We start from the raw sequence: 23255 nt of genomic DNA on the forward strand, positions 1-23255 counted from the left end.
AAATTATTTATATAATTTATATATGTTAGACTAAAAATAATTTTAGGGTAGCAGGGAGTATCGACAAAATTAATTTCAGTAGAAAAAGAGTATTTGGACCGACGATAACTCCATTTAAATTTTTATTTCACCTAAATCCAACTCTTATTTGTAAATTTCAGAAGTCCGAAAATTAGCCCAAAACTCAGAATGATTCCCATATCCGTTTCACCATTCCACACAAATTGATCTAGTCTGTTAAATTATTTTTAGTCCAATAAATGTTAAAATTTCTAATTATTATTTATTTTTATAGATATATATATAATTTATCATTTTTTTATATTAAATTTGAACCGTCCGATCGAACGGTCCAAACTATAGTCAACATAGTCATCCCATTAGAAGACTTTTCCCACTCCCAATACACCAAATACATGTGATTTTCAAAAGAAAACCCATCGATACATCTTATCTTCCTTATCAAAAACAGGATCCCTTGCATTTTACACGCCAAAGTGTCTTCCTTTTTTTAACTTGCACCCTATCCTATTTATTTTTACAATTTACACCCTATCCGCTTGGGTCCTTTGCATTTTACACCCCAAGGTGTCTTCTTTTTTTAATTTACACCCTATTCTATTTTTATTTTTTTTACAATTTACACCCTAATCTTTGTATTTACTTACAAAACAGTAAAATTCTTTTTTTAATGATTTTTTCATGAGGGCAAAATAGGAATAACAATATACTCCCTCCGTTCCCTTTTAGTCGTTTCAATTTGACATTGCACATTGATTAAGAAAAATAATTAATAACATGATTATTTTACCATAGTACCTTTATTAAATAATGTTTACATTTTAATTTAGAGATAAAACAATTAATACTAAGGGTAAAAAAGAAAAAAAAATTGTCTTGTCTTGATTAATGAAAAATAACAAGTAAAATCAAAAATCAAAAATCAAATTAGAAAATTTGAGACGAGTAAAATGGAACGAAGGAAGTATTATTTTTTAAAATAAATTTATTTAATTTTTAGTGTAAGAAGTTAGATGAAAAATTTGCAAACTCAAATTTTTAGAAAATTCCAAACGAATGCCATCTGAGTTAAGAGAAGATTGATATTGCAGAACTATTGATATAGGAAGATTGATATTGCAGAACTATTGATATAGGAAGACATTGTTAAAGACAATTCCATCAATTCATGTGTTATATTTTTTGTTTTATCCTTAACTACTGCTATTCTATTCATTTTCTCTCAATATTTTGATCCTTTCTTTACGTTATTATTTTCTTTCTGACAGGTAGTATAGGTGATTATGATTGCATTAATATAGATATGACTCCAGAAATTTCACTGCACCGTACTTTCACCATTCAGAAGCAACGCTACTATGAAATTTTAGCAGTTACAAATTAAAGTGAGAATACTTATAACATGATAATAGTTAGATGATAAATGTGAATGCAAGAACATATCTTGAAAGTTCGTTACACTAAAAATTAAATAAATTTATTTTAAAAAATAATACTTCCTCCATTCCATTTTACTCATTCCAAATTTCATAATTTAATTTTTTATTTTACTTGTTATTTTTCGTTAATTAAGACAGGATAATTTTTTTTTCTTTTTCACCCTTAGTATTAATTATTTTATCTCTAATTTAAAATATAAATATTATTTAATAAAGGTAATATGGTAAAATAGTTATGTTATTAATTGTTTTTTTTAATAAATGTGCAATGTCAAATTGAAACGAGTAAAATAGAATGAAGAGAGTATATTGTTATTCCTATTTTGCCTGTTATTAAAAAATAGTTATAAAATAATTTTACTCTTTTATAATGAAATAAATAGGTTAGAGTGTAAATTGTAAAAAAAAAAAAAGATAAGATGTAAGTAAAAAAGAAAGACACCTTAAGATGTAAAATATAAGAAATCCAAAAAGTCAAGACGTAAATTGTAAAAATAAATAAAATAAGATGTAAGTTAAAAAAGAAAGACATTTGGGGTGTAAAATGCAAGAAGCTCAAAACCAGTAACCCGCTCTCCTCCTTCCCCTTCTTTCTTGCTCCCTTATCTCTCCTCCACCACCTCAAAACATAAACCCTTGCCAGAAAAGCTCCAATTACTCCCTGCGCAATCCATCTCCCCCACCTTGAAAACCCGCAAAAACAGTAAAATAAGCCCCATTTAGGGGGCAAGAATTCAAAAATCTTTCAAATTCACAATTTTCTTCAGTTTTGGTTTCAAATCCGGACTTTCAAGTCCGGATTTCACCTATAAATAGGGTGTTCTTCAACCCCAAAGGAACAAGCTGAAAAATTGGAAAATAGCAGTAAAAGTCTGAGAGAAAAAAAAAAAGCAGAGGAGAAGGAGAAGAATTGAGGGAAAAAGAAGCTAAGTTTCGGGACAAAGCAAAAAAAAAGGGGGGGGGGGGGGGATGAAAATAGGCCTTCAAAATCTGGGGTCTCAAAGATTTCTTAGTATTCTTTTGATTTTTGCTCCAATGAGGTTTCGGGTTGAGTTTAAGGTGGCCGAAATTTTGACGAAAAAGCCTCGATTTTGCTGCCCCATTCAAGGTAAATTGTATCCCATCTTAATTACGTTGTACTTAATTTTTGTTAATCATTTATCGCATAGTTAGTCGGGATGATGGCTGTTTGTTTGAAGGCATAAAACGTGAAGCAAAATAATTTTTTGGAGTTTGAGATCACGTGTATCTGCAACTTGTAATATTACTTGAGCAAATTTTTATCCCGTCTAGTTAAGTTATAGTTTTGGTAATTCACTGGTCATTTGAGTTTGTTAATTCTTTTGGCTTGTTTACGAACATAATTATGAATTACAATAGTGTGTTGATGTTTTGTTAATGTTAGGCTGTGTTGTTTTCAAAGTGTTCGTAGCCGGTAATCTAGCTTAAATAAAATCAATAAAGTTTGCGTTTTAAATGAATTTGGACGTCTTATTTTGCTGGCCGTGAATATGAATCAAAAATGAAAGTTCTTGCGTCGGTGGGCTTTATACATATTTGACAGTATAGCCTGAAACAGGTTCCACGCGGATTTTTAATTTTTCAGTATGTGTAGAATACTGCTTGAGGTAATTTCGATCTCAGTTTAATTTCTTTAATATGGTAATTGTGACTCGAATATGATATGTTTGGCTTGCACATTTACAAGATGCTAGCTATCGCGAAAGGTGTTTTTAAAAAGCTTAATATTTTTACAGACGCTTGGTTGCGCGTCATGAAAGTTTGAAGCTTTTTTTTTTGCTTGAACACTTGAATTTGACATCATGTTGGTACTATTTTTGGATAGTTGTTTATTTAACAAGATTTTAATTGCTAACTTAGCATAAAAACAGGTTATACAAGCCTTAAGTTTTGAAAATTATTTCACCATGTATTGAAGTTCTCTGTTTTTGTTCAATTTCCTAAGAGTATTAACTTGAGTATTAAAAAATGCTTAGAGAGAAGCTTGATAAATCCACGTTAAGGTAGCTTTTAGCTAGTTTGGACCGCTTTTTCTATGGCTAAGCATGTACCGTCTTGCCTTGTTCGTATCTCGTCTTGCCTTGCTTGTTGATATAAGGATGTTTGAAGCTTGTTCTTCTCTTTATTTCTTTGGTTCTGTATTAATATATGGAGGTTAATTTTTATGAAGAGAAATTTTAATCATATGCAACTTTTAACACCTTTCACGATGGCGAGGAAATGTAAATATGAATATTAAATCACGAAAATTGGTCTTGTCATCATGAACTTCTCTTTTGTCATCTTTCACTTGAATCAAATGTATAAAGTTCTGTACTTACTTACCATATTGATGATATGCAATAGTATTAAAATAAAATTTTCCTCCCATCACCAAATCTTTACAATATGAACATAATCATTCATACAATTTCATTTGAATGTCAGCTGCCGTAAATATGTGCCCATTGTGAAGATCATCTAGCCTTTTCTTTGCTTTAAGTTGTGCCTATGTTTATGGGACTGATTTGCGAGCTATTGTGTCCTTGTATTTCTCTATATTTTTGTCTTGGTATCGAATGAGGTAGGGTTGTTTGATATGTGATGGTGCGTATATTTTAAAGGGTCAGCCGTCCTTACAAATACGAGTATCAAAATTGTCTCAGCCTATGTTTTTGTTTGTCTCAAATCAGTTTTGAACCTTGAAAGGTTATTATCCGTTCATCATTTTTATCCAACAATCACTTAAATGGGTCTTGAGCTAGTTATTTTTTTTCCTTCTTTCTTTTAATCATGAGTCTTTTGATTAAGTTTGTTGAACTTAATTCAAGTTGTCGTGTTGGTCTAGTTTTGTCGAAATTGTCTATCTTTCTCACATCTTTGTGTGCATTTTAACAACTCTACAATGACTAAAATATGATTAATTTGGATTGTGTTGTTGGACACATTGTTAGGAGAAAATGAGCTCCTCTTCCCTTCTCTATAAATGTTTGGCCATGTATTTCTATGTCCCAGTTTCCATTAATTAAAACTCTAGTTTTGTATTCCGCAGTCATAGATAGTAGAAAGGGGTATTCAACTCTTGGTGGTATTTAAGGTGTATTGCATATGTATTTGAATTTAAGATTAGTGACTTTGATGGGGAATGTTGTCGTAAATCTGTATTGAACACTTGAAAAGTTTGGATGTCAATATTTTCTTATTAGTCTTGGAATTTATTTGAGATATGGCTTAAATTTGTCAAGTGCCCAATTGTTTGTACTCTCTTATGCTGCTATTCGTAATAAATGTGCCTAAATGAAACTAAAATATATGTAGTAATGAGGCTTATGGCATATATGGCGATAACGACTGTAGCTTGCATTTTCTAATTGGAATGAGTGATAAGTTCCATCACAGCCTTCTTTTAACAGGTTTGTTTCCTTGGAAAAGTTGCCCAATATCTGGTGGTTATATTATGTTTTCTCCTAAAATTAAAGAATGATCCGCTTAGCGTTTTAGTAACGTTTTTGAGATCTCAAAACTGAATCAGGAAGGGACACGCTGTAGTTTTCTTTTCTTCTCGTTATCTAGTTGCGCAATAACACTTAGACTCGATTTTTTCCTGGTTGATTAGTTCATGTTTAAACATTTTTCGATTTGACATTTGTTCGGGATGTTTCAACGTTTAGACGTTTGTCTATTATTATGATCGTTGGGAATATTTAATCTAAGTTTATATTTTGATGGTTGGTTTGTTTAGTTTAGTTGGTTTCCCTGGTGTTTGTTTTCACAAACATGTTATTTCTTTAAAACACAATAGCAGACTGCTAAAATTTTCGTATTGTTTGGTTGGGAAATTGTTATCCCGGGATAACTTATCCCACCATATATATGGGGTAAGTTATCCCATCACTATGGTGTAAATGGTGGGATAAGTTATCCCACCATTGATTAGTCTCTCCAGCCAAACACTCGTTCAATTGATCTTTATATTTTATCTCGGAATTACTTATTCCTTGGATTATTTATACCTCAAACCAGACGACCCCTAAGTTGTTTTCGTCCTATTTTGAGTAGGGGAGCACAATTCCATCTCTTAAGGACTAGGTAAGATACAAATCAATAACTAACCCAATAGGTGTAAAGTAAGTTTTCTCCATCATTTTGACTTGCAATTTGGATCCTAGGATCATGTCAACAAGAAGAAATACTATATATTTGATTTTTCATAAAAATAGATAGTCCAACTTTGGGGTCTGTGCTTGAGTGCAAAAAAACAATGGATACACATAATATTATTCTTAAGACCGTAATGCAATCGGCAATTCTTAAAGCTACCCAGGTGGATGGTAAGAATCGTTATAATTAATGGTAAACAACTTATATATTATGAGTTCAACATTAGAAAATTGGTGTTTTGCATGTCATACTAGTAGATGTCTTATGCATTTGATTTTGTGGTTTTTACTCATCCTTTTTCCTTTCTTTCTTTTTCATGAATATTTTATTTGAAACTCCTTTTACCGAAGTATTGGGTCAACCGCAATTAGGATCGCAGAGCTTTGGAGTCTCGCAAATTGGGAGTCCAAACTCCTAAATCGAATTTCGTGTTCTTTATCCTCATGTTTAACTTTTATTTATCACGTTGAGTTTTTTTTTGATAGCTAACTCTTGTTATTGAATTTGTTTAAGATAATTTTATTTGATTATTGAATTTATGTTGTCTTGTTACTTGTCGATTCTTTAGTAGTAGTTTTAACGTTCGACTCTCGCAAAGAACACATGGTTATCACCAAGGAAAAATATTTTTTATCATACTTGGACAGTTCTTTTGAAAACTCTGTACCAATATTTTGATAAGATTGGCATAGCAACTTCCATGTTTTTCTTCAAAATATAACAAAATATAATAAAAAATGAGATATTAATGTTAACTTAGGGTGCATTTATTTGTAAGATTAAGACGTCTGAATCTGAATAATTAAGATGCTGTATCTAGATCTGAATAGTGAATGATTAAGACTGTTTGTTTTTTAACATTTGAATGTACATAATTTATTTATTTGTAATAAATATGCAATTTAAATTTAAAAAGTAATAAAATATTATATTATATGAAAAAAATATTACATAAAGTACTAAGCTAAAAAACAAAATTATTATTTGAGTGATAATTCAAATATTTAAAGATAAATATATTATGTTAAATATAATTATTGAATTCTTTAAATTATTAAAAAAAAATATGTCGATTAAAAATTATTGTGATATGATGTAATTATAAAAAATTAGATTCAACATAAAGTAATCTGTCAATTAAATTGATCCAACAAACTAAAATAATTAATTAGATATAATTTTGACTTAAATGTATAAATATTAAATTATTTGAATAACTAATTAATACAAGAACGGACACATGTTTACTTGTTAACCATGAAATCTGAGTGAAAATATCATTAGTAAGTTCAATGTTATGTTACGAATAGGCATACATAAGATTCTATTATCCAAAGAACTATATATTTTATAATCAAAACAAAAAATTGCAAGCAAAAATTTAGAGTTTAGCAAATAATGAATACACAAATTGATAACTAAAATATTTATAAAAGAAGGAAAGCAAGTGAAGAGGAAGAGAGAGAGAAACGTGAAGAGAGGAAGAGATAAAGTGAAAAGAGAGGGAGAGAGATAATGTGAATAGAGAGGAAATAATGACATGAGAGAGTTAGGAATTATGTTTTAAAAAGAGTCTGAATGCTATTCAGATTTCTTTTCATATCTGATCCATTCAGATGTTTTCAGATATATTAAGAAGCTCTTTAAAAAAAAAAAATTCGGGCAAGGCCAATATAGTGGCAGACGCCCTTAGTAGATTGTCTATTGGCAGTGTTGCTCATGTGGAGAATGACAAGAATTAGTTAGCTCGAGAAGTTCATCGTTTGGCTAGATTGAGTTAAATGCACTTAATGGGCTGAAGTCTGAACCATTCAGATTCAGACCTCCATTAAGTGGAAACAAATAGGGCCTTAGTTGGAATTAAGTTACTAAAGCTCAGATTCCTCAAAAGAGCCCACCCGTGAATTTTAACTTTTTTTTTTTCTAATGTTTCACACAATATTTTATCTTCTGAACGCTCATTCGAGTTTTCAGGTTTAAAGAGGATAGAAATGTGAGGTATATACATTCTTTCGCTACTACGTACAAGGTATATTTTATTATTTTCATAATAACTATTTTAATCACTGTTATCATTATCACCGTTATTATTATTATTGCTATCGCACTTACTATTATTACTATTAATATTATTATTATTATTATTATTATTATTATTATTATTATTATTATTATCGATTATTATTATTATTATTATTATTATTATTTTCGATTATTATTGTTGTTGTTGGTGGTGGTGGTGTTATGGTTTGAACAACCCCTTCACATGCTACTACACTTATGTATCATTATTATTGTTACTATTTTTACATAATTCCAACATATTTATAATCCGTTGCCTATTTTCACACTCTTGATAGTACATTTCATAATAAACTCTCATGCTGTAAAATGCTTTATTTACTCCATAAATAATTACAGTTAAATATTTAAATTCACATATCTTCAAATTCCCTTATAGAACTATAAGACTTTTAACCTTCTAATACATAGAAATTATATTATCACCCTTTTCATACTTAAAATGCATGTATACTTTTGCAATAATGATATTACTCCCTTATATATGGTAGCATCACGTTTGTTATACCTTAAGTTTTTGTTTTTTTTTGTTATATAAAATAACAATCAGAAAATAATGATGAAAGTTTTCTTAATACCATTTTAGCAAATAACAAAATAAAATTCTTTTTTCAAATATCTTTCCTAAACTAAGTGTAAGGACTATCTTCGGATAGGTTTGGAGGGGTGCTTAACACGTTCCCCTCAGTAACCAAAACTCTTACTCAGAATCTCAAAATGTTGTCGATAGCTCAAAACAAAATTTTACATAAAAAATAGTTTTTCCTAATTTTATTTTTCTAAAAAGTTAGGGGGCGACTCTAAAAAATGAATTTTCAAAACCCAAGAGTCACGACATTAGCCACCACATATTGCATGTTGTTTCGATCGGTTCGAAATAGGGCGCGATAGAAGTCACTCCAGGCAGCTAGGACCCGTTTCACTACTTTGTCAGCTTCAACCTTTCTATTGTACTTGTCTGGGACCTGATCCTTTTTTTTCTTTCACCAGCCTGCTTAACATATTTTTTGTATTCTACCTTATGCGGAGGACAATCTTTGATATAATGACCCAGTTTTTCACACTTGTGATAGGTATTATTTGCTCTGTCATCCTTATTGTATCTGCTGGATTCTCCTTTTCTAGGAAGTGCCTCAGTTCTTCTCATGACTTTGAGGAGCTATTTGGTGATGTAAGTTGTTTCCTCATCCTCAATATTGGTATCCTCCTTTGTGGCCTTCCACACTAGATTTTTCTCCTTTTTATGCTCACCTTTGGACTTGTCTTATTGCCTCTTAATCTCATACGTCTTGAGATTTCCTATTAGCTCATCCATAGTCATAGTTTTCAGATCCCCATGACTTTGGTAGGATGCTGCGAATCTTACGAACCTGTTTGGAAGGTCGGATGTCTTCACCCAAATAGTGGAGTTCATTTGTTATGGCAGTAAACTTGGTGTGGATTGACTCTCCTTCCGTCATGCTAAATGCTTCGTATTGAGTAGTTAACATGTCAACCTCTGACTCCTTTACTCGGCTAGTTCCCTCATGTGTTGTTTGCAAACAATCCCAGATTTCTTTAGCGGTCTCACATGATGAGATCCTATTGTACTTATCAGGACCTATACCACATACAAAAAGCTTCTTTTCCATAAAATTTTTCTCAATCTTTCTCCTGTCAACATCGTCAAACTCCTTCTTAGTTTTGAGAACATTTTAAGTTACTTCATCATCTTTAATAGGCTTGGTAGGAACAAAAGGACCATCTTCAATCACGTTCCACAACTTACAAGCTTCAGCCATGATAAAGTCATCCATTCATGTTTTTCACCACCCATAGTATTGTCTGTTGAACCGGGTGGTTGAGTAGTGGAATGCCCTTCTTCAAGGTTTGTAGGAGTTGTCATTATCAAAGATCCTTCCCAGGTGTTAACCTTTTAGAAAAATCTTGCTCTGATACCAAATGAAGAAATCGGCTAGTTGCCCTCCTACTTTGGAACCTGGTCTCAAACACACGTATATAGCAAGAAACTTAACAATGTACGAAGTAAAATAAATAATTAAGAAACACAACAAATTTATGTGGAAACTCCTTACTTAAGGGAGAAAAATCACGATATGTCTTTAGAATTTCCGAAGCTCCACTAATACTCACGCAACCTTGAATACAGATTTCATGACATCAAGGATTAAAACTCTAAATCTTTTCTCCTAGTAATAGCTCTACTACAAAGAGAAACGTGCAATAACTCTACTGCACCAAAACCCAACTAAATCTAACTGAATCAACAAGCTAACTCTAGCTCAATATCACCTAACTCTAGATGACAACACTAAGTTCAAGAACTGAAACAAGACACCTACTAATAATAAACTGTAGGAAACATTTGTAATCACAAAACAAGGACTCAAATACAACAAGAACATGAAACAAAATTTGTGAGTGAGCAGGTCCCTTGTTGCGAGTGAGCCTTTGATTCAAGAGCCTCAAAGGAATTTTTGTTGTGAGAATATGAAAGCTTGATTTTCTGGTAACTAAGGACCTCTTATTATCATACGGCATGAAGGTGGATGAAATGTGTGTGTCTTGCGATACACCTATATTTAAAATTTATTTATACATATAATATCCAAAAAATTATCTTGCAATTACAGAAGCGACAAAAAGGTTCTAAGAAGAAGGTACTATATCAGACTATCAGCAAAAATCCTAAAGGCATCTGGTTAAAAGGCAAGTTTGCAATAGTTAGGGGCGGAGCTACGGTACTACACGGGGGTTTGGTTGAAGATGAGCAATATATATGAGACAAGAAAACCTAAGAAAAGTCTCGGTGATTGAGACAAAAAGCACAAAAGCTTTCTCACCAACTTTTGTACAATTGACAATGACAACGACGTGAATGCAGTCAACCAGGTCCCTAAGTAGTTGTAACTTTATCATCACATAATCTTCAGGAATCAGGTCCCAAAAGAGAATTTGTCAATCATCAAAACTAAGGATTGAAAAAATATTTAATTGATTTTCAATTATGAGAAAACCCAATATTTAAATTTCGCGTATTTATTTCATGTCTAAAGAGGTTTTGGACCGTCATTTGATATTACTTGACTCCATGTTTTGGTCACTTTGTAGGTTCTTCAGTAATCTTGCTTTTGAAATTAAATTAGACCTAAAAGTTTTATGCAACTTGATGTCTGTAGGTTCTCCAGATATGCAACTATAACTAGTACTAATAGATCTCACTGTCGAAAGCTGGGCGAAGAGTGTAAAAATTTACCTACACCCGGTATTTACATCAAATCAATATGATATATAATGATTAAGTGATTTGATGAAGTAAAATACATATTTATTACATATGGGTAAGTAAAATAAACTCTATATTCAAACACATGACATGCATATATTGGCTTGATGCAAACAGTGAGTGTGTGTGTGTAAGTTTTTTCCAGGAGAAGATTAAGGAAGAAAAAGTGGAAGATCTTTGCCATTTTTTTGAAAACTTTTAGATGAGTAAATCGTGATTATTATGACTTAATTTTTCAGTGCTCATATATGAACGAATGACAGTATTGAATACGGAAAAGGGCCTAAAATGCCCTTCAACTATGTGAAATGATGGAAAATTGCCCTTCGTCTACCTATTGAGCCTAAAATGCCCTTTTTGTCTGCCTATTGAGGCTATTTTTTCCTTTTATTTAAGAAAAAATTATATAATACCATAACTTTTCTTTATTAAACTACATCAAATCCCTATAATTTTTATTAATATTAACCAAATAAATAGTGCACAATATCAATTTTTCGTCATGCTAAATTGATTTGATAAACAAAAAAAACATAAATAGTCATTTTAAAAAAATTATTACATATACATAGCCGTATTAGTTGGTTGTCAGATATAACATATAAAATATTTACTTTTATAACAGATTCTAATATACAGAAAAATAATTATATATTAAATTCTCATATTTCTTATTTATTGCCTATTTTTATGGAAGCTTTTGTCCATTCATTTTTTACGTACTATATCAAAATTTTATGTTTTTCGTATTTATGCTTTCTTGATGCCTTCATAAAAATATATGATATATTTATACCATAAAAATTCATGGTATATTTATATATTATACAAATTATATTTATATCATAAAAATACATGATATATTTATACCATACAAATTATATTTATACCATATAAATTATATTTATACCATAAACATAGATGATAAATTTTAGATATAAAAAGTTTATATCATGTAATACTGAAAATATATATTTATATTTAATAAATAATTTTTTAAACAAGAAAAGTACTTCCCACATAATGAGATATACCATGAATATTTATCTCATAAATTATATAAAAAAATATATAATAATAATAATAATCTAACTTTGACATAAAGTATATTTATACAACAAAAATATATGGTATATCTGTACTTCAAACATAATGATTTTTATTTCATAAATATTTATCCATAAAAATTTATGCTTAACCCATTACATTAGAATTAAATATATACGATAATGAAATAATACTTGATGATTAACATACACGAAAATAAAATGAAACATCCACGAGCAAATAATGAAATACTTAATTTATTTAAAAGTATTTGAATTTTGAATATAAGATAGAGAAAGATTTGAAAATAAGGATTATCTTTCCACTTTTAGTTTAAAGATTGAAAATATATCTCCTAAATTAAGGTGAATTGATAATTAGTTAAAACATTAAATTAGAAATTATAATTATCTTTTCTGATTTTTTAAAATGACTATATATGTTAAATTTTTTTTTTATTTTTGTAATGTTGAAAAAGTACTATTATTCATGTAATTAAGTTTTAAGAATGACCTTTTCATGTAATTTGCCTAAATAAAAGGGCAAAATAAGTCCAATAGGTACATGAAAAAAGCATTTTAGGCGAGAAAAATGAGCTCTAAGACCCTCTCAAGTCTTTAATTAAAAAAAGGAGACAAAGTGAGACCCACAATATTATTAAGTTAAAAGAAATAAAGTCGCTTGAACAACTAGGATAGTTGTTCGACAACTGCAACAGTTGTTCGACAACTGCATTAGTTGTCTCAACAACTATCAAAGTTGCCCAACAACTTAGCAAAGTTGTCGAACAACTTTGATAGTTAAGACAACGTCTATAGTTGTTGAGACAACCTCTTTAATTGTTGGAGCGAAAATGTTAAAAAAAAGAACTGAAATTTTTTCGGTCCCTTTTACCTAATTTTTAATACTTGAAGACCCTCTCTTAATTGAGAAACTTGTTTGTCCCTTTTAATTCAAAGTCCCAGTTTAGGCCTAATTGATAGGTGAAAAGGGCATTTTCGGTTCAAAGTCCCAGTTTAGGCCTAATAGATAGGTGAGAAGGGCATTTTCGGCTCAATAGGTAAAAGAGAAAGGCATTTTAGGCGAATAGGTAAATGAAGAGCGTTTCGCACTATTTTACATCATTGAAGGGTATTTTAGGCCCTTTTCCGTATTGAATATAATAATTTTAGTACAAAATGGGTTATTTCAATTTAATGTTATTCATGGAAGTGATAGGTAAAGAGATAAATTTGTGCGCAAATTTTGGCTTCATGTGTGAAACAATAAGTGCAACATTATAGTTGTTTGATCATTTCTTTTTCGTTATACTCCATAGGTAAAAAAAGAGATCATTGGTAGTAAAAAATCTCTGTTTATTGATTTAAAACAAATATACAACATCTATTCAAAGAGATTAAAGGGCTAAATTCGTAAGAAAATCCATTCCTAGCTATTTGATGTTTAGCCACTTTCCTAACTCTGGTTATCAAAGAAATGTGAATGCTTCTTCCATCACGTATTGTAATTATTACCTGAAGTTGAATCTATCCAAAGTCGTGTCTGTCAGGTACCCAGCACTAATCCTTTCAATGCAGGCATCAATTCCTCTAACACTTCCCTTTTGCTCAAAATTCTGTCAGATGTACAATCTTCCTCCTATACACAACACAAAATGAGCATGAGTAACTTTCTTGGACTTGCATAGAGAACTAGCATATTCTTGAATTTCTTTTGTTAAATTATAGAGAACTCATAAGATCATATCTAAAGGACAGGAGTATGACTCACATCGCCAGTTGCAGCAGCCATTAGAGCCAACACGCTCACTGTTCCACTCTGGTAATCAACCAAAGTCTTGAATGCTGAGTCATCCAGTTTATCCTAGAAAGCAGTCGCGATGGCAACATTAGTTTTAGGATCAAGTAATCGTGATGGTAACGTTAGTTTTAGTAGTCGTGATGGTACCAAGTTTGAGAATCAAGTAGTCGTGATGGTAACACTAGTTTGAGAATAAAGTAGTCGTAATGGTAACACTAGTTTTACGAATGCAGGCTAATTCTTTAATACCGAGCTCCTCTTTTAAGATGGTGAGAAACGAGTTTCATATTTCATACGGGGCATAGTTTTATTAGAGGGATAGCCAACTTCCTATTCATCATAACATCACTGGAAGTTACCATAAGCAAGTGCAGATAATTTGCAATTAGAGTATGCAATGCTCGTCACCTTTCCGTGATTCAGCATGTCTTCATTAATGACTAAAAAATTTACGCGGTGTAAAAAGACTAAGGTTTGTACCTTCAACCGAGAGAGAGCAGCTGAAATGGCCCTACCAGGAGCCTGAAGAGCTTTTCCATGAACCTATGTATCATAAGGAGTAATCAATAAAGACGATATGCTACAGAGAGAGAAAAGAGGATCAGAGGAGAGAGCTAGGTTCACCTGTACATAAAGCAGAGATACAACTTGCGGTAAGAGGGAAACTGGATCCGTTTCAGCAGAAACTTGAGATGTCAAATCCTGATAACCAAAAGAAAACAATAGCTCTATATAATCAACCAATTGTTTAAAGCTTAATTATAGAGTCCTCAAGTGAGCAGTCAAAAAAAGATGAGAGCTCCAGCCTCTCCATAATGGTGTTCAAGTGAAAAAGCTTATTCACAACCATATTAACCATATTCAGTGAGAAAATTCAACAACGCTGAAGGTCGATATGATGTGGAACTGAGTGGTACCTTGCGATATGAATGCAAAAGGGTTCTTTCCAATTTCTTGTCAAGCTTCTTCAATGCTAATCCACTGCAATATTCCACAATACCTTTCCTCAATATGGGTTCATTCTTCTTGTTCAATATGGGGCAAACTAAGCGGATTGTGAGAGGTAGAAGAATTCACAATACCTTTCCTCAGCAAGTTCTCTCAGTGCTGACATAAAGGGTTCCACTCTCTGTCAATTGTAAGATCTCAAGTTACTAAAGACTCAACAATGTAAGCAAATGCAACACAGATGATGAGTACTCCTACCAAATGAGAGAATTATCGTATACAAAGCGAAAGTAGTATGGTTTTGAGACAAACAAATGTTGTAAGAAACAGAAGAAAGAACAATATTGACTTGAAAAGTGAAAATAATGGGTCAGAAGAATCATCATATTATTTACTTTAGAGAAAAACTCAGAATCCCTGTTGCTGTAAAAAAGAAATTGTTTCGCATTGATGCCTTAAATGGAAATGTAGTCTGGACGAAAGGTGCAAGCATAACATCACAAGATTGGAAGCTGCTACACTGTCACCAGAGGAAAACGGTAACTGACCTTCCCTTCTAAAGCTTCAGCTGTTGCAATAGCCTTGGCCGACAGTAGACCTGGCAAGCTCTTAGCCTAGACAGCAGAAAGTAAAGAAACATCATTATAAATATTAGATTTATTTAAATTGCATCACTGTATTTGCACTAGAAGAATAAATGATAAAATTATTTACCAGAGTAATTCTATCTCCAGGAGCAAGTGAAATGGACTCGGGAGTTTGAGGCTCAGTCAGAACTCCATTTTTCAGTTTATCGAGCATATCCTGAGTAAATAACAAAAGAGGAAGGGGGAAGGAAGGGGCTTTTGAGTTCACAAAGACCAATACTCGAAACCCGATAAAAGAAGCAGTAAGCATGTCTTACCAAGTTAAGCAACAAAGTATCAACCATTGAGGTTCCTGTTGTTCGCAATAGATGCTTGTGTAGAAGAGTCTATGCATCAAGGAGAAATTATAATAAATTTTATATATATGAACAACCGGAGAAACTACTAAGTAATGGAGCTGAAAACTTACAGAAGTTGATTGATCATCTTCAAACAAATCGAGGGCTTTTTCATAAAGCTGCATGTTTAAAAATGACTGCAAAGAAAACCAGAACTCAAATCACAATCACAGCACATGGCTACTCCAGATCAAAAGGAAGTACATATTCATGTACACAAGCTGAGAATATACCAATAAAGAAAACAGAAGAATGTGTACGACGCCATTGGTAGAATGAAAAATACAGAACGTACGACTTCTACGCAAGCGCTGTTGGCCTATTGTCACAAGATGACTAGTAAGTGGGTCCATCTCTAGGACGATCTTGGTTTTAAGGCTTTACATCCCGTCCCAAATAGACATTTATTTTGTATTAATTTTAGCTGGTAGCAGCCGATTGCATGTATAATTATGTTTTTTAGAAAAAATGTGTTCATACATACATAAGGACAATTTTATGTGAATTGGTGTCAGATGATTCCGCCACCGAGAATGAAGATACACTACTACATCATTCAACAACAACAACAACATACCCAGTGAAATCCCACAACTGGAATAAGAAACACAATAAGCAAAATATGATAATAGATATCAAAAGCAAGAACTACAAGTATACGACTAGTACTACGACAGACAACAACAAACCTATACATACAGCAAGACCTCACTCCTATATACTAGTAAATCATTCTCTCTAAAATTAAGAATCCAATTTGCACAGAACCACAGTCACCGGGGCTGGGGAAAGTTAAAACAGAAGGAATCTAGGCAGATGGACTATGTCTCCGAAAGTTCATCAAAGTGGGGCTACGAGTAGACATGACTATACATAACTTACCTCATCAAGTTTCTTTTGCAAATTATCAAGTAGCTTCTTTATTTTTTGGGTATTTTCAGTAAAAGCAGCCTTTCTTCGTTCCTTCCATGAATTGACAAGCAAAGGTCTCAGATGTCTTGCTAAAGGCAAAAATATCATCTCCGGGTCATCTAGACCTGTGGTGAAACAAATGAAAGTTAGAGAGTAAGACCAGTTAGGAATAGATCGCCAGACAGATACAATACTCTGAGAAAAGAGTAATCACAATGTACCTTGTTCTTCAAAGTCCGGATTGAGAGATGTGATCTTCTGAATTACCCATTCTTCAGAAATAGCGCCAAGGCTGTCCTCATCCTTTCTAGCACCTGATTTTGAGTCTGAAGTTTGTGAGCCAGATGACGCCTTACCTTTCCTCTGACTTTTCTTAGATTTACTAGGGGCAGATTCCTGGTTATCTGCACCAGTTTCAGCTTGCGCCATCTTAGTATTCCCACCTGATTTTCCTTTTTTCTTTTTAGATCCTTTCTCCGAGGTCTGTTTGCTGATACCGGCATCACTGCTTGTTTCATTTACTTCACCGGTACTATTATCATTTCCAACTTTAGCATCTTTAGCAACACGAAACTCATCTACAGGACCAGCACCAACAAGACCTGGAATGTTTAATGTTTCCATCTCCTTTTCCATCCGATCAAACAGATCCTATTAGGAAATTTTATACACAAAAAATGAGGTAAGATTGTGGTATCAGAACTTCCACAGAAGGTGAGCAATAGATCATTTGAATCAAAATTAAATCTTAAAGAAAAGCTGCCAATAACTTTTAGAGAGCAAATTATTACAATACCTTGACAAACCCACTGCTAAAAATATACGAATCTCCCAAGTTAAGTGCTCTATTTGACTGAAAAAGCAAAACCAAGATTGTGAGATCACGTGAGAAAATAATTTGTTCTCTATACATTGTCAGAGTACAATTTTCATGCACTACATATTTGGAGCGGTGCGGCTTCATGTGGCAGTCCAAATGAGACATATGTTTGCATTGTCCCACAGAAAAGGTTGCAAGACATTAGTACGCCTACACAAGAATCACTTGTGCGCAAGGTACAAAAAGGATAAAACCTAAGAAACATGCATACAAAAGGAACAATGAAGCATCACCTTTTGTGCTGTTTGAACCGATGGACATAGTGACAGAATCTTAAATGCGTCTTGGCTACCAAAGGAAGTGGGTAAAACTGAAAGCGCATCAATCCTGCAACAATTTAAAATCCCCAAGATGTCAAACCATGCAATATCCGTTCTTTCATATTTTGGGTAAATATTGTTCGTAAGAGTGTCAACAGATATCATCTTTCTACACCATACACACAATTTCCAATGATGATATTTGTATTCAAACAAATGAACAGATGAAACACGAAAAGGTCATGAAATAGTAATACTTGTTCCTATCCAAGTTCCAACTTAGATGTTGAATGGTACTTTGTTCTAAGATGTAAGAGGAAATTTTATGGTTTTGAACATAAACATGTTCAAAAGTGGAGATCAAACTTAAAAGTTTTGAAGAATTAGAGCTTCTAATTTGCAAGTTACAACACCTTTTTGGCAGTGGAAAATTGAGAATAGTTAAAAAGTGAAAAACAAAATTTTATATTCGGGATGAAATTAGTGGATTGCCTAAAAGAATGAAGATAACTTAAAACATGGGTATATGAAAGATAAATGTCTATATAAGGTCATCAGGAAGTAGGAAGAAATCTAAGTTTTGCCTTTGGTACTATGTACACATACAAGCACTTCAGTATTGCTGCCCAGCAATAAAGGCTACCTTCCTTATCAAAATAATACAGAAAAGAACATAATGGTCAGCAAGGATCGATATTAGCTGAAATGCAGTTTTTCAAGTTAAATGAACACTATTAAACACGATGGGCTCAAATTTCATGCCTCGCCAAATTTGTCGACCTGGAACTAGGCAGCTAATCAGTTTTAAAACTTATACAGGAAATTAGTAGGATGTCTTCCTGTAAGTGAATTCATCCATAACCTTGTAGACTATTTCCTTTTAGAGTACTGCATTCCTCATTGTATTTATTAGATATCAATGTATATGTATTAAATAGAAAGCACAAATAACAGAAACAACTTTTACAGATTAAGTTCATTGCGCATTTTCTAAATGAAGAAAGTCAAAGTAACTCTTCCCACTTAGGGACCCTTACCAGCTATTACGTTCTATGGCATCCTCAACAGCGGCATCCAGCATCTCAATTATTGAAGGGTGAGCAAACGTTGAGTCCAGAGATATACCTTCTGGATATCTGGACTAAAGTGGCATTCATGACCAGAACTTAATTAGAAAAATCCAAGAAACATATGCAGCGAGGAAAAAACAAAGCAAAATACCTGCAGGTACTGAGAAGGTTGTGGGATCCCAAGTTTTTGCAGAGCTTGATAAGTAATAAAAGAATTCTGCATTACCAAAAACAAAGTGATGTATAATCCCATATGAAGAGAAAAAAATTATTCGAAAGACTTGAATTTATTTAGTTAAACAGTCATTTGCATTCCTTCAGAATTAAGGACCACTACCTGGACCTGTGCCTTTCACTTCTCTATCCTAACTAATAGGCTGTAATAAGTAATATATGGCACTTCCCTACAGGAGGCACTCACTTTAACAGAGTTCCACAAAACAACACCCAAAAAGTCCAAGCACTCGGGAGTCAATAGGAGTTTTTCCGTTCTTTTCTTCTTTTTATTTTCTTTTTTGAAAAAAACAAATACAACTATGAAGAAACCACCACCACCACCCCTCCCACACACAAAAGAACAAGAATATTAAAAAACTCACACTTTTTGCAGGGCTTTGGAGAAAGAAGTCCGACCTCCTTAGAAGGGCATACATAAAATAAAAGCTGCCCTAAATGAGATTGCAACAATATATGCTAAATGCCAGAGTTTCCCCCTTTCACACAATTACTGGAAAACTACTACTGATTTCTAGGTTGATATACATATTCTTTACGTAACAAATTTTCCAAGTTCACTACAACCAGTGGGGGAAGCCTGAAGAGTGAAGACTCTTGAGTAAGTACTCACGTCAATGTAACATCAAAACACCCTTCAACACACTCATTCCAGAGCATCATGAAGTTGCTGAAATGTTGGGTAATTGCTGTCGTTTCCTGTAATCCGATTTGTACCCAATGGACAACTTTGGTCCTATCAAATCAAACATCGTATACTGTCTAGAAGAAAGCATTAAGAAGTCTGAAAAAGAAATAGAGAAAACACTTTCTTTGGAGATTAAGGAATTGTCTTTTATTTGGGAGTGATTGGTCTACAAAAGCTTTATCAGGTCATATATGCTTCTACGAGGACAAAATTTTTTCTCTAATCACTTGGCATCAAATGCTCACTTTTTCTCACAATAATGATTCTAATGAAATGTATATGCCTCTCAATACTAACTGCATAGAGTCTCAGAAAGGTAAGAGTATATAGATGATTGTTTTTTTCGTTGAGCCATAGAAACTTGTCCAGAAGATTTCATCTAAGTTCTAACTATGAAAAAAAATGGATACAGCCAGAAAAATAAGTAGACACTGAAAATAACTTCCATATAGAAATTGATACATGAATCAATTGAAATGAAAAGTTCATCTCCAAAGTCAAAGAAAAAAAGGTGCAGAAAAAGTACTACTGGACCATATGGAAAACTTGCATGTAGAAGCAAGAAACTGAAAGTTCAAATCAAACATTAGTAGCATGACAGTACCGATACCCCCACCTGCGAAAAGAAGGAATCTATACAGTCCTTTTGAGCCGTGGCAAAGACCTGAATAAATGAAGCAAAGATAGAACAACAAAAGAAAGTTAGCGCACAAAAGAAGAGTGCAAAGACTTAGAATTGAGATTCAACACATAATAAATTAGGTCACATACGGAAGGTGTCCAATGAACTCCTGCACGAAGAGAGCCAAGAATCTCGCCTTCTTTTACTAAGCCATTAAACAAGGACTGGAAAAATGAAGCGTCAACAGCAACACCAACAGCTCCGTCCATCTCTTGCAGTAAACTCTGCAAGGAGTTCCATAACGCTGACGTGTTCATTGGAACGAAAATACCCCTAGCTGCACCACGGACCATTGCACTTACACGAGCAACATAGGCGGGTGTATACAACTGCCCACCTTCAAGCCTACCTTTTACCTAAACATTCCATACAACATATCAAAACTAATCATGCAACTTCAACCCTAAATTGCTAAACCAAAAAGGCAGACATTTACCAAAGTGCCGAGACGAGGTTCAAGAATGGAGACTACTAATTCTGACCCAACTTGTAGTTGTCCTGCTATTTCAGCAATGGCAATTTGGCTACATTCTTGAAGTCTTTCATTGATTTCTTCAGCAGCTGTATCCCAATAAGTATTCGAGACAATTTCACCATTAATTAACATGAGTGATGAGTCACTGGAAACTACATACTGAGCTTGTTTCTCAACATGGTACAAGTCTACTCCCGTAGAATCAGCTAAATCAATCAAGGAAACACGTCCTAGTTTGTTGATCTCTGCCACAGTTTCATTTCTCAATTGCTCCTAAAATACACCCATATAATTACAGTTAAAACCACACCTAATGAAGAAAGATCATAAGACCCACATATATAACCAGAATAAAACATAAGCACCACAAGAAAAACCATGAAAGAATTTACATTATAAACCATAAATCAATTCTTTTTCACGAATTTTGGTTGAAAAGAACCGCTCTATGCCACCATTTCAATTCTCAACTGCTCCCATGTCCTATAACACACCCACATAACTATACTTAAACAACACCAATAAACAAAATTAAAAAAAAACCATCAACAAACATAACAAGATATCGCCACCGTTACAGAATCCTTGAACTATTTTTGACCTACAAACTATAAAAATCCAATCTTCTTAATTTTTGTTCGAAAAAATTTGATCAAAAAGTCAGATGCTTTAGGTGGCTCTATTCCACCATTTTAATTCTCAACTGCTGTCAAGTCCTACAAGACACACAAAGTTACACAATTCTTTTTTTTTGATAAACATAGGTACCCGGGCCAGCTTTGGCGCAGCTCGACTATACCTACCACCTCCACTAGCAACCAAAATTACCACAATTAAACAAAATTCAAAATACCCATCAACAAACACAACCAAATATCGACATCCTTACAAGATTCTTGAATTATTTTAAACCTACAAACTATAAAAATCCAATCTTTTTATTTTTTTTGATAACCATGGTGTCTGGTCAGCTTTAGTGCAGCTCGACTAATTCCACCAACAACCAAAATAACATATCCCGTGGATTTAATTAAAGTAAAATACTTTAGCTTAAAAAAAAATGGTACCGGGGTAATGTATTCTTTGCCAGAAATAGTATGGAGCAGATCAAAGTCAATGATTTGTAGTTGATGAAGTTTCTGAACCAATTCAACAACGTTTCTCTCTGATAATCGAACTGTGGATTTCACTTGTTGGGCAAATTCAAATTGCCTTTGTAATTCAAGCAGTTCTTCATCCATTTTTGGTTGAATTCAGTCGAGAGAAAATCAAAGAGACTTAAGACATAATTTTGCTGAAAATTGGGAGTTTTATACCCTAAATAAATACAAGAGATTTTTTTTTATCCTTTGTTTTATGTAAGTAAAAGGGTTAAATTTACTTTAGGTTCGTTTGGTAGAAGCCATAAAATAAAAGAAATAACTAGCCCTATTTGATCATAAGAATTGTTTACTTTTTTTTCAAAAAAAATTCCACTTTATCCCAAAAGTAGTGTTTGGTCATATTATTTTAACTATTTTCACTCTTTCCATCACAAAAATTCAAAAATAACTTCAACCTATATTTCAAACATAATTTTAACTTCAATTTCACCTCCAATTCTAGTTCCAACTTCAAAAAATTAGAATTTTCAAAACCATCTCATCATCTCAGTTCTTCTTTCATATCGGTATGATTCGATTGATTTTTGTTTTTTTTTAAAAGTATAAAAGATAGAACCACTATCATATATACTTGTAAATGACTTTGACAAAAAGATCTCTAGAGCTTTTTATTATTTTAAAAATACTGAATCAAGAATGAAGATTCATCTCATTATTTTACAGTGGTATAAGATAACATTAAACAAAGAGAAAAAATATAAATTAGATTACACCAGCAAAAAGAAATCAATCAACATGAAACTCATGAATTGAGTCTACTTAATTATTTACTAAGAGAAGCTTACGGCGTGCAATCCAAGATCGTTGAAGTAACTTGTCACTTATTAGCTAGTTACTAATCGAGAGTAGAGATATTATAACTAATTTAGTTTTGATCATAGTAATATAATAAATTTCACTGTTCTAGCTTTGTTTGTTAAGTTTGTTGCCGCTTAGAGTCGCTTTCATCTCTCCATATCTAAAGGAAAAAGTTTAATATCTATTATTCTTAAACTTGGGGTGTATTTGTTTTTATTAAGATTCAGATGTCTGAATCTAAATGCACATCTGAATAATTAAGATGTTGTCTTCAGATCTGAAATCTGAATGGTTAAGATGATTTATTTTTTAATATTTGAATAT

The 23255-nt window shown here is 32.6% G+C and overlaps 1 protein-coding gene and 1 long non-coding RNA gene across 5 annotated transcripts; one reads left to right on the forward strand and one right to left on the reverse strand.

The window, feature by feature from the left end:
* Positions 1 to 1893: 1893 nt before the first annotated feature.
* Positions 1894 to 6173, forward strand: LOC124888697. The gene is made up of 2 exons (XR_007047373.1): positions 1894 to 2568; positions 5972 to 6173. It is a non-coding gene; the product is annotated as an uncharacterized LOC124888697 (long non-coding RNA).
* Positions 6174 to 8283: 2110 nt separating this feature from the next.
* LOC107847411 (E3 UFM1-protein ligase 1 homolog) lies at positions 8284 to 22421 on the reverse strand. Of its 4 annotated transcripts, none has more exons than XR_007047372.1 (22): positions 22038 to 22367; positions 20932 to 21243; positions 20585 to 20851; positions 20430 to 20477; positions 19043 to 19108; positions 18859 to 18962; positions 17795 to 17888; positions 17478 to 17534; positions 16903 to 17332; positions 16652 to 16806; positions 15841 to 15906; positions 15689 to 15757; positions 15499 to 15588; positions 15333 to 15398; positions 14919 to 14965; positions 14754 to 14817; positions 14461 to 14538; positions 14317 to 14379; positions 13807 to 13899; positions 13551 to 13674; positions 9779 to 9841; positions 8284 to 9681 (listed from the first exon to the last, which is right to left on the reverse strand). XR_007047372.1 is itself a non-coding variant. In XM_047399726.1 (21 exons), the coding sequence occupies exons 1-20, from the start codon at positions 22209 to 22211 to the stop codon at positions 13582 to 13584; spliced, it is 2436 nt and encodes an 811-aa protein (XP_047255682.1). In that variant the 5' UTR covers positions 22212 to 22367; the 3' UTR covers positions 8284 to 9681; positions 13551 to 13581. The 4 variants fall into 4 exon arrangements, 2 of the variants coding, with proteins under 2 accessions (XP_047255682.1, XP_047255683.1); XR_007047371.1 differs by having other exon boundaries at positions 9779 to 10279; XM_047399726.1 differs by lacking the exon at positions 9779 to 9841.
* Positions 22422 to 23255: the final 834 nt, after the last annotated feature.

This window comes from Capsicum annuum, chromosome 11, assembly GCF_002878395.1.
Source record: "Capsicum annuum cultivar UCD-10X-F1 chromosome 11, UCD10Xv1.1, whole genome shotgun sequence".
Classification (NCBI taxonomy): domain Eukaryota; kingdom Viridiplantae; phylum Streptophyta; class Magnoliopsida; order Solanales; family Solanaceae; genus Capsicum; species Capsicum annuum.

Coding starts and splice junctions, on each gene's coding strand:
- LOC107847411 (XM_047399726.1), bottom strand. CDS start 22,211: ATGGATGAAGAACTGCTTGAATTACAAAGGCAATTTGAATTTGCCCAA. Junction 14,818..14,918: donor AGAGAACTTGCTGAGGAAAG/GTATTGTGAATT, acceptor GGAATATTGCAG/TGGATTAGCATTGAAGAAGC. Junction 13,675..13,806: donor TGGCTGCTGCAACTGGCGAT/GTGAGTCATACT, acceptor TGTTGTGTATAG/GAGGAAGATTGTACATCTGA.